This window comes from Meles meles, chromosome 1, assembly GCF_922984935.1.
Source record: "Meles meles chromosome 1, mMelMel3.1 paternal haplotype, whole genome shotgun sequence".
Classification (NCBI taxonomy): domain Eukaryota; kingdom Metazoa; phylum Chordata; class Mammalia; order Carnivora; family Mustelidae; genus Meles; species Meles meles.
The window spans coordinates 29357653-29369790 of NC_060066.1; the positions used below are offsets into that span (position 1 = coordinate 29357653).

General features: G+C 35.3%; 1 protein-coding gene across 1 annotated transcript in view; it reads right to left on the bottom strand.

Moving 5' to 3' along the window:
* PKHD1L1 (PKHD1 like 1) overlaps positions 1–12138 on the bottom strand; it is a 161888-nt gene that overhangs the window by 85353 nt on the left and 64397 nt on the right. Inside the window, exons 33-40 of the mRNA XM_046015318.1 lie at positions 10631–10773; positions 9652–9756; positions 8799–8987; positions 7865–8035; positions 7120–7343; positions 5190–6174; positions 2505–2753; positions 1662–1811 (exon numbers count right to left, since the gene is read on the bottom strand). Coding sequence (XP_045871274.1) covers positions 1662–1811; positions 2505–2753; positions 5190–6174; positions 7120–7343; positions 7865–8035; positions 8799–8987; positions 9652–9756; positions 10631–10773 — 2216 coding nt within the window. The remainder of the gene's footprint in view (positions 1–1661; positions 1812–2504; positions 2754–5189; positions 6175–7119; positions 7344–7864; positions 8036–8798; positions 8988–9651; positions 9757–10630; positions 10774–12138) is intronic.

Below are 12138 nucleotides of genomic sequence, written 5' to 3' on the forward strand. Positions count from 1 at the left end.
TGTCAAGTAATAAGGATCCCTATCAATAGCCAAAAACATCACAAAGTTCACGTACATTATCAAAGAGGAAAAAAACCCTTAGATCCTCCCTTGAACCTCTTATTGCAGACAATTCTGCAAAGTTCAAATCAGAGCAGGAAAGGAGGAAGAACTGCTAAGGCATGCACATGGACAGCAGCAAGGAGTGACAGCCGGAAGCAAGGTACGAGACAGAAAAAGCACAGACACCCAGTATGAAAGTGTACAAAGAAGCAGCAGAGCTGGTGTTAAGACAACCCAAACACCTCGACAAATCTTGATAGCACTGCTGTATTTCTTGAAAAATCAGCATATAAAGTGATGTTCAAATGATAAATAAGTTCATTCATGAAATGCTATATTTCCTTCAATATTCTTTGTTTAAGAAGTCAGAAAAGAGGGGCCCCGGGTGGTTTAGTCATTAGGTGTCTGCCTTCAGCTTGGTCATGGTTCTAGAGTCCTGGAATTGAGCCTGGCATCAGGCTCCCTGCTCGGTGAGCCTGCTTCTCCCTCTCCCTCTACCTGCTGCTCCCCCTGATTGTGCTCTCTCTTTCTCTGTCAAATAAATAAATAAAATCCTAAAAAAAAAAAAAAGTGGTGCACCTGTGTGGCTCAGTCAGTTAAGTGACTGCCTTTGGCTCACGTCGTGATCTCGGGGTCCTGGAATAGAGCCCTGTGTCAGGCTCCCCTCTCAGCAAGGAGTCTACTTCTCCCTCTCCTTCCCCCTTTAACCCCCAGCCCCCACTCATGCTGTCTCTCTCTTTCAAATGAATAAATGGAATCTTTTTTAAAAAGTCAGAAAAGAAGTAAAAATGTTTAGAAAAACTTCATTACATTTTCTTTAAAAATGCATATAAACCATAACTTTTATTCACCTGGGCATTCCTTTTGGTTCTTAAATTTCATTGGACAGTTAAAATTTGTTGTACACTTAAAATGCCAGCTATTTAAACTTCACAATAACCCAAGAATTAAACTGAAACAGAGGAGTTAGTTTAGTTGCTTAGCTGAGATGACATAATAAGTAGCAAAATAAGATTCCAGGGCCACTGAGAGCCTGGGCTCTTTGTCCACTAAATAATAAGAGTAATAGTAACAACAGCAGCAAATCACACATCATGTTTCAGATATCGTTCCATCCACTTTACATACATTAACTTATTAAATGTCACAATAATCCTATAAAGTAGGCAAAGGTGATCTCACTTTACAGATGAGGGTTAGGACACTGAGGAAGAGAGAGGTTGAGTAACCTATCCAAAGACACAGCCTGGGTTTGAATCTTGGCCATGCACTAGCAAGAATTACATTCATAACCTTTACACCATACTATCTTTAATGGAAATTAAGAGTTCAACAGGAATTAAAAATGTGTTCTCCATTTGGCATGCTCTGTTTGTGTGATAAACTGAAAAATTCCAATTTATTATAAACAATTCGACCTAGCCCAAATGTTATAAATCTTGAAAGACATAAAAACCTAAGAAACAAAGTTCTGAAGACATTGTTTAAAACCAAGATAGCCATAAAGGTGATTCAACTGCCCCCCAAAGCACAAAAACTTAGAAGAAGAAATTCAGACTCTGATTTCCTTAACATTAATCATTTCTCAAAGACTGCCATTCTTTTTTCTGACTACTCACCATCATTATGTGGAATTATACATAATAGGGTTGTGTGATCAGATTTAAGCCTGTCAACAGCACATTCTGAGCCACACACTAATATCGTTGAGGTTTGTGGATTAAACCCAGTGCCGGTCACAGTCATGGTCTGACCACCACCAAAGCTCCCTAGTGAAGATATACAAGAAGGAAAAACATACCTAATGAAAAGAGAACCTCCTCTGCATATTTGTTTTAAAACCTGAAATGGAAGTAAGTTACCCTAAATGAAACAATTCTTAGAACTGAAGTCATATAGTATATTACACTGTACTATATTAATGCAATAGAATGTCTTCTGATTGTAGTATTCTAAAACCTTTACCGAATAAATGTTACGTCCCATCATTTATTTAAACTACTTCTAGGAGCTAAAACTTTATTTAAGAGAGATGTTAAAAAGAATTTCAGAGTAGTCAAAATATACATGTAAAATTACTATTTAATTAGGGGTACATTGGTTATCCTTTCTTAAGGTTTTTAACCACTAAAATCATTTTCAAATAAAAAAAATATCTATCTGTATATTTGTAACTACAAACCAGTGATGTCTAAACATGAGTTTATAAAAAAATTTCACACATAATCTGGACATTTTAAGTAGGATTAAATTTGAAGTTAATTATATAACACTAATATAGGCCATAAGTAAATATTTAGAGATGATTAGTTGATACACATGTATGCTTATTTGATATATAAATAAAAATATTTTATGTGTTATAGGAGCTACAAAATTTAGCAGTGTTTGAAGAATATTTTTTTTCTAAATAAGGTTAAGTGTTTAGTGAAATAATACAGAATATTTGTATTCATGCCTACCTTGGCTTGGGTGAATACTCTGAATAGTAAGTGGGTACTCAAAGACAACCATGGACACAGCAAAGCCTTTTGTCTTATGATGCATCGTAACAGGGAAAGTGCCCCCAGCATGATCTTCAGTGACGCACTGCAATACACTGTCATTGACCATGGTTACATTACATGGAATCTTGTCTATCATCACCAAAATGTCCAAGAGATCGGTACCAAAATTAGATCCAGTGATTTGAATTTTGGTTCCCGGTGGACCTTTAAAAAAAAAAAAAAAAAGCAAACAATATATCTAAATTCCAGTACTTATACATGCATTTATAGATACACCTAATTACTCTCATAAACAAAATTATATCCAGTATTTCAAAGCTAATATAAGTATTAGCAAAACACAGAGTTTGGCTATACCATATGTTACAATCTATAGCAAATTTACAATAAGTTATCTCAGCATTCATTATTTCCCAGCCCTTCTGTCCATTGCACTGCATTGTTATTCTACTGCTATTGTTAATGTTAGTTCAGGCTAGTGGAGAAGAGGAAAAATAGTAAGAGAGATGAATTAGAATCCAGAAGTATAAATGTCTCAGCAGGAGTGATGAGTTGGAATATACTTTAGGGATGGGGCTTACTATTTTTTTATTTTTGGTACTTCCCTGCTATTGGCAACTCTTTTGAGGATAGATTAGTTTTCTTAAATTTTTGTAATATATATATTTGATAAATTATGTTAGGTAAATAATTAGATGTAAGATAGTATATACAGAAATAAGGAATTAATTTAAAGAATTATAAGTGAATATTGATGTTGATGCCTTGAATAAATGTACATAGAACAAAGTACTTCAATTCTTCTGTTCCCTACTTTCCCCCTTTTGACAAAATGTATTGAGGGCATTAAATACAAAGATTTTTTTCATAGGTCTTCCAAATGAATACTTACATATGTAAATAATAAGTGATAGGTACAAATCAACATAACTTGTTACACATACAGAGTCACCAAATAGTAGGTTGATTTTAATTCAAGTAGTAATAGTAAAAATATCCATATCACTGACCATAGTAAAGAGTACTGACATTTAAACTATCATTTTAAAGACCACAGATATTGATTTTAATTCAAGTAGTAATAGTAAAAATATCCATATCACTGACCATGGTAAAGAGTACTGACATTTAAACTATCATTTTAAAGACCACAGATATTTAAAGACCACATTTTAGGAATAGTTTTAAGATATGAGCCAAAAAAATGTGTCCTTAAATTTTTTTTTTATTTATTAACATATAATGTATTATTTGCCCCAGGGGTACAGGTCTGTGAATCATCAGATTACACATTTCACAGCACTCACTATAGAAAATACCCTCCCCCTAAGCAGGGTCGGGCCTGGTTAGTACTTGGATGGGAGAAAATACCCTCCCCAGTGTCCATAACCCAGCCACCCTATCCCTAGCCCCCTTTACCCAGCACCCTTCAGTTTGCTTCCTGAGATTAAGAGTCTCTTATGGTTTGTCTCCCTCCTGATCCCACCTTGTTTCATTTTTTTCCCTCCCTACCCCCGATGCCCTCTACCCTGCCTCTCAAATTCCTCATATTAGAGAGATCATATGATAATTATCTTTCTCTGATTGACTTATTCACTTAGCATAATATTCTCTAGTTCCATACATGTCATTGCAAAATGGTGAGATTGCGCTTCTTTTGATGGCTGCATAGAATTCCATTGTATATATATACCACAGCTTCTTTATCCATTCATCTTTTGATGGACATCTAGGTTCTTTCCATAGTTTGGCTATTGTTAGTTCTTAAATTTTTATTTTGTCTAGCATTTTCACCTTTCAAATTGAAGTGTTGTTCTAAGTGTGATCTATTACTTGTTTCCTTAGTAAATAAAACAGCTCAGTTCTCATTTGTCTGCAAGCCTTATATCTTCAAACATGTTGTTTGAAAGACACATTCACAGAAAGAGATGGGACAATAAAAACATATGCCAACATCCAGTTCATCATTTGCAAAAATTACAAATATATGGGGGAAACTTTGTCTTTGCTATTATTCATGATGATTGGAAATAGCATAGAATAATGACAAAAAATTAAGAAGACATCTCAATCTATTCTCAGCTTAGAAAAACAAGTTATGTTACATCATTAAGTAAGTCTTATTTTGTCACACTTTTTTTCTATCTGAATGGGCCAATTACCTCCTTAATAAGAACTCTCTTGAGTTAATAAGTTAGTATCCAATTGTAGTTTCATGGAAATGAGACATACAGAAAAATTCTAAATGTTTAGTAACCTTCATCTGAATTTTAACATTGTTAAAATTGTTGTTTGTTAACAATGTTGTTTCCTATGCCTATCAACATTAATGACATAAATTATCAATTTTAATTCATAGATATCCATCTATTTCTTCCTCATTTTGAAATTTAGGTCAAGTTAAAGGAGATTTTGTTTCAAAATAGAAGTTGGAATTTGACTAAAAATTTTATGCCAAGAATGTGCAAAAAATAATCACAAAATGGAAACTACACAGAAAAATCCCATGTATTAACTGGGTTAAGTAGATTGCCTAAAAACATATCTTAATAGTCATTTATAAACATTTTTCCAATTCCACACTAATAAATATTACTGATAATAACATATCGAGACAACAAATGGAAAGCATTGCAGTACCTGTATTTGGGATAAGTTCTCTGAGAAGTGGAGTATTTTCCAAGGCATAAGTAAATGACAGAGGTGGATAAGCAACTGCATTAACAAAGATCTTCACACTGACCCTTCCAGCTGTCCCTGCTGGGGTATGGCAGTGGACTTCAGTAGAGTTGACAGAAATAATTTCACAAGGTTCATCCCCAACAGTGACTGTAGTGTTGCCTGGGTAGAAGCCATTTCCTGAGATCACCAACGTAGTTCCACCGGCAATGCTTCCAGAAGCGGGTGTGACAGACGCTACTGCCGGGCTGCTAACAGTAAGGTTTCCCAGAGCCAAGCCTTTACTTCCCACCACAACACTAAGAGAATGAAGTCCAGCTGGGAGAGGACTCACAAGAACAGTGATATTATTTTCATTAACATCTATTGCTCTGAACCGTTGGTTTCCAATGAAAACAGCAATGTCCTCCAAGAGGGTGCCAAAACCTTCTCCTTCAATAAGAACTTTGACTGGTCCTTCGATAGAGTTTGGGAAGATTCTTGTTAAAACAGCAGTGATGCTTTCTAAATAGGAAAAGCTGCAGTTCCCCTGACACTGAGCAGGCACTCCATGTACCAGAAGATCCACTTTCACGAGCTGTTGGGGAGCAGGAGACGTTTCACACTCAATGGCTGTGTAATTCACTGAGAGAATCTTACATGGAAAATGACCCATGAAGACTTCTATACCCGCAGAAGAAGCTGCAAACCCAGAGCCTTTTATGGTCACTCTTGTCAGTCCTGCAGTTGATCCGGCATATGGCAACACCATGTCGAAGTTTGGCAAAAGTACAAACCGCCTATCAAATTCATTGGACAGCGTGTTGATAGCCGTGCCCAGGTTGTAGACCGTTAATGTGACAATTTCCCTGATGCCAACATCCATTGAGTTCTGAGGGTCAATACGACATATAATGCAATTGTCACTACTTTCTTCTACAATACACGGGTAGCTACCAATTGTAACCTGAAAGTAAAATAAATATGGAAACAAGTCAATATCATTACTCTAGTGTGAACTTAAATTTTATATTAACAACCAAATTTTAAAAATTTGATCTCGTGCAAACTTTTTCTTCATAAAAATAATTTTGGGGGCTGATTAAGACATCTCTTGGATTAATCTTAAACCCAAATTATGGCCACACATGAACATTCGTAGCTACATTATTCGTAACAGTCAAAAAGATGAAAACAATCTCAATGCCCATGACTGGTAAATGGATGAATACAATATGTATGTTATATAATGGAATATTATTTAGCCATAAAAAGAAATGAAGTACAGAAGGGAGAGGTTGGGGGATGGGATAACCGGGTGATGGGTATTGTGTTATACGCAACTGATGAATCGTTGAACACTACATCAAAAACTAATGAAGTACTACATGCTGCTATAGAAAAAACACTTAGGTGCTATGGTAAATAATTCTTCATTATACCAGGAGCTGCTGAATGCATCCAAAAAAAAAAAAAAAAAAAGAAAGAAAGGAATGAAGTACTGATAAACATGGAACAACACAGCTTAACCTTGAAAACATTATGTTTAGTGAATAAAGTTGGTCACAAATGACCACACATATTATTCAGTTTCTAAGAAAGTCCAGAATAGGCAAACCCATAGAGACAGAAAGGAGATTAGTGGTTATTTAGGTCTGGGATGGTTGAAGAGATTGATGGTAATATCTAAAGGTTGGGATTACTTTCTGAGGTTATAAAAATGTTCTAAAATTGAATGTAGAGATGGATACACAACTCTGTGAATATACGAAAGGCTACCAAACTATGTACCTTAAGGGAGTGAATTGTATGGCACATGAATCATACTGTAATAAAGCTGTTAGAAATTAAACTATGAGGTTATGGATGAAACATTTTCCTTTTATTATAAAGGAGATCTTTATATTCTTACCTTATTAGCACATGTGAGATTACTGAAGCCACGTCCAGTAATTGTTACCAATTCATTCAGTGTTCCAGCAGATGGACTAATGTTGTTTATAGTTGGTGAAAAACAACTTGAAAGCTCAAAGACCAAACCATCTGAATTTTTAACCCTGGTCTTGTTCAGGCCACACAAGGGTTCTGTTGCTAGGCAGCCTGCCACAGAGCTCCCCAAGTGCAAATTCACAGGTCCTGTAAGTCACGAATAATATTCTAAAACAAGAACTGTTTTCAGACTACATTACTCTTTACTTTAATGATGGTGGTTTATATTCTGTTAAAAATTTTTTTGGTTTTGTCTGAATGACAAGAAGGGCTCAGGTAGCACAAAGGTGATAAAGAGAGACGAGTGAATATAAAAATTAATTTATTTTTCAATTTGTCTAAGCCAGGTTCTATGGAAAAAACAAAACAATAACATCCCCTTGCATTTTGATATATTTTGAGGGGCACATACAGACTGTCAAAATTTCTTCATGCTACATCTCATCTGAGGCACAGAAGGATTCTGGGAGAATGGCAGGACAACATTAACATGGGTCTCATTTTATAGAATAGATTCTAGTCTCAGAACTGTCCAGGTCTATCCAAGGTCATATAGCTCGTCAGAGACAGAAGCCGGGTTATACCTAGTCATCTGCTTCCTACTCCAAAAAAGTCACATACACCCTAGATCACAAGAGTAACAGGGTTTCCCTCTTTAACCCTCTTACCCTGATCATATGTGGCTTCAGTGCTACCCACAAACAGATGCAGTGGTATGTGCCTGGTTTCAGCTGGTGAAACATTAATGACTCCTTGGAGAAAAATGGAGTGAGCCTCATCAACGTACCCACTGCTGTAATAATGAACTCCAGGTGAAGTAAACTGGTAAGAAAATGAGCCTGCCATAAAATAAGATTGTATGTAATAAACACAAGCAATTAATACAGCCTCTAAAAAAATTTCGAGTGACCATTCAAACACAGGCAGGTGACAGGATCTTATTTTTCATGCATGTGATATTTCGACAGGAAGTAGTAAAGAAATGACTCACTGACTCTAAAAGAACTATCTTCTGTAATGAAATTACATTCCAGGAAGACAAGATCCAGCATTAATTTTTCTAGAAAATCATATCCAGTCTGGTATAACTCACCACATTTTAAAGAAAACTTCAACATGCAGTGAAAAACAAACAATGCTTTGATTTCATGAGAAAAAATTCAAACTGCTATAAATATAGAACTAAACATACAGTCAACCAGGCACACTTTCACTTTGTCGTCTTAGGAGAAATACTAATTTGCTGATTCCAGTCAGTCGAAGTTCGTTACCTGCTACCAAGTTGGTATGATTAAAACACATACTCCAATTTCCTTTGTATTTTGCTTATTTTGATATTTTTTTGAATTGATTGATTATTCCAGAATAAATAAAGACATTTCTGATCAGAACTCATCTCTGATTTATAAAAATCACTTGTTTATATTAATTTATAATATTTTTATAAACTTGCAACATTTTCACTATAGCAATAAAATGCCAACTAAATTATTTGTGTATTTACACATATCATTTATGCAAAAGTATTTTAAATCTAAACAACATCTTTTTATTATATCTAGGAAAGAGAAGCATGCAAAATGCAACAAAGTTGAAACATACCTGAGGCAGATTTTTCTCTTCCATTTGTAAATCCTTTGCCATCATAAATTACACTTCCAGGACTGGATACAGAGAAAACCCTATATCCTATTCCCCTAAGAAATGGATGGGCTTGCCAGTGCCATGTCACTGTGTCTCCCACAGATACGTTTAAGACTGATGGTGACCAGGCATAACCTAATCCATGTACTGGAAGCAAGAATTGATACATACTTTTTTTAAAAGGAAAAGGAATAAAAGTTCTTAATAATTATCTTTGAAAGTATGGCATTCTAAAATTTTATGTGCATAATTGAAACATGTAACAAAAATAAACAGAAATAATGGAAAGTAAGATAATGAGAAGCTAAGGAAAAAATTAACCACACACCTCCAACACCGATGATCAAGAGACAATTTGAAAAAAAAAAATTGGAAAGTCAATAAGCAAGTTGTTCAGAAATACACATGGAATATCTTTTAAAGCTGTGATTAATTCTTTAAACATAAGAATTTTCTCAGGCATAGAGGTATACCAAAATCTATATAACTTCAATTTGAATATTTATTTAGAAACCCATGGCTAATAACAAACTACCATAACTTGGGAAGTTCTGCACTGCAATGAAACCTAATGGAAATTTCTCAACCTGAAAATTGCTGTCTAGCCTTGTAGACTCAAGTCTACCACTGATTCATTCTATATATACACCCCTATGTCAAGGAAAGAAATTAAAGACAAACTATTGACAAATTATAGAAAGACAAGCAATAGTTTTCCTCCGAATATTTGAAGTATTAAATAAACAAAAATCAAATCAATTTCAGGGTAAAGTGCTTCCATTATTTATAATATATAAATGTTGGCTAATACCTGAATCTTCTCCAGTATTGGTAATCCTGAATGTATTCCCTGTTGATTGAAGAATACATTTTATGACATTTTCTGATGATGAAATCACATTACAAGGGAAGGGCCCTAGAAAGAAATAAGATAGGGGCAAATTTTTTCTCAAATATTTTTTGTAAAATATAGAGATGAATTATAATCAGTAAACAGTTAAGGCCCTGCACAGGGCACCTGGGTGGCTCAGTCAGTTAAGCATCTGCCTTCGACTCCAGTCATGATCCCAGGGTTCTGGGATCGAGTCCCACATTGGGCTCCCTGTTCGGTGAGGAGTCTACTTCCCCCTCTCCCTCTGTCTATCCCTAGTGCTCATGCTTCTTTCTGTTTCTCTAACTCACTCTCTAATAAATAAAATAAAATCTTAAAAAAAACACAAAAACAATTAAGGGCCTGCAAAACCCCCACATTATCTAGTAGAATCTTTAACACTTTTCTGATAGTTATCATCTTTGAGTACTGATTATTTTTAGAACAGAGACTTTTCTTTTTAAAGTGTTTTATAGACATTAAATATAAATATTTATTTATTGAAATCAAAAGCAGTTATTCAATTTCTCTTCACAACCTTAACCAAAGACACTTAACCTTTTATAAGTTAATAGCAAAATAAAGCTTCCATGATTGAGAGTATTTGTGTAATAACTCAGCACCTAAAAACACATCTTACATTTTATTCTTTATTTTTTTAAAGAGTTTATTTACTTATTTTTGTGAGAGAGAAAGAGTGAGCACACGTGGTGGGGGAGGGGTTGGGGGACGGGAAGAGGGGCAGAGGGAGAAGCAGGCTACCCACTGAGCAGGGAGCCCAACATGGGACTCAATCCCAGGGCCCTGGATCATGACCTGAGTCAAAGGCAGTGCTTAACCAACTGAGTCACCCAGGTGTCCTAAGCACATCTTCTAAAGTGAAAAAAATGGTAACACCCTTCTGTGAGGGTGCTCTTACCTAAGAGCACTGTATTCTCAGTTGGTATCATGCTGAACCCCAAACCCATTATAGTGATTTCAGTTCCACCATATAAAGAGCCTCTCTGTGGAAACATGGCAGTCACTTCCAAAATATACTGTATAGAAGCATTTAACTTGTCTCTGCAAAATAAAAATTAATAGATGTTTCAATGAGCTTTCCATGAGGTCCTATTGCTAAATTCTTATTGGATATGATTTATTTAGGAAAAGGAAGTAGTTGAATATTTAATTAGACATTACTTTTTTGAACTAGATAATCTGATAATTTGCATGACCTTAATTTGGTTGGATGGACTCTGTGTGTATATATTTAATAATAACATATATCATATAATAACATACTACATATAATAATAGTACATAATAATAGTTTTTCCCTAACAATGAAAATTAAATTTCTGAAAATCCCATGGTAAGAAAAATTTGAGATGGAGAATGGTAAAATATTATGAGAAAGATACAGTTATGAGAACCCAGGTCACAAGAAAAATATGATGTCCTTTAAGATATTTTATATATTCATTAGTGTAAAACATAAAGGATGCCTTATCTATGAGAATAGAGATGAAATTCCACACATTTCATATAAGAAATAAAAGTTTTGTGCAACTAATTTGAGTTTATTATTCGATGAATGTTGGATGCCTGTCATGATCTCCCTTCCCATTATTTCAGTGAGAGAATTTAAAATTTATTTTGTTGGGGCGCCTGGGTGGCTCAGTGGATTAAGCCACTGCCTTCGGCTCAGGTCATGATCTCGGGGTCCTGGGATTGAGCCCCGCATCGGGCTCTCTGCTCCGCAGGGAGCCTGCTTCCTCCTCTCTCTCTGCCTGCCTCTCTGCCTACTTGTGATCTCTCTCTGTCAAATAAATAAATAAAATCTTTAAAATAAATAAATAAATAAATAAAATTTATTTTGTCTTGTTAAAGCCAGTGTGTCTGCCAGGAGGCCATCAAAATGAACAGTGCCTTTCTGACCTGATATTTAGAGTAGAATCCTACATCCCAGCTCTCATTGTAAGTAAAATGAGTCTTTGTGCTAACTTTTATTTCACTTTCTCAGCGTAACTGAGTTTGTATTTCTTGAACTGTCACTGAAACATCCCAGTTTTGTATGCTATCAATTCCGTTCATTATCTCCATCATGCCAGAGCACAAACAACAGCTCTTCTAGAACCCAAGTGAACTCTGCCCTGTGAATTGAAGAGGGATGTAGTCCTGGGCTTCATGGTTACTGTCACTCACCGTCCTTCATCTCAAGATTCTGCTGTAATAATCCGTCCTATTCTGACCTCAGGTGTACCTGCCTTTTTTTTTTAATCCCTAAATTTCAGTTTCCTCCTTTTCTAAGTATTCTAACCAATACTTTCCTGATGCCAGAACTAAAATTTAACTAAAATTTTGACAAACAGCTTCCAGGATACTGAACAGTTACCTAAAGGAAACAGCTGGAGAAGGAGTCTATCTTTTTCTTTACGGGCAGCT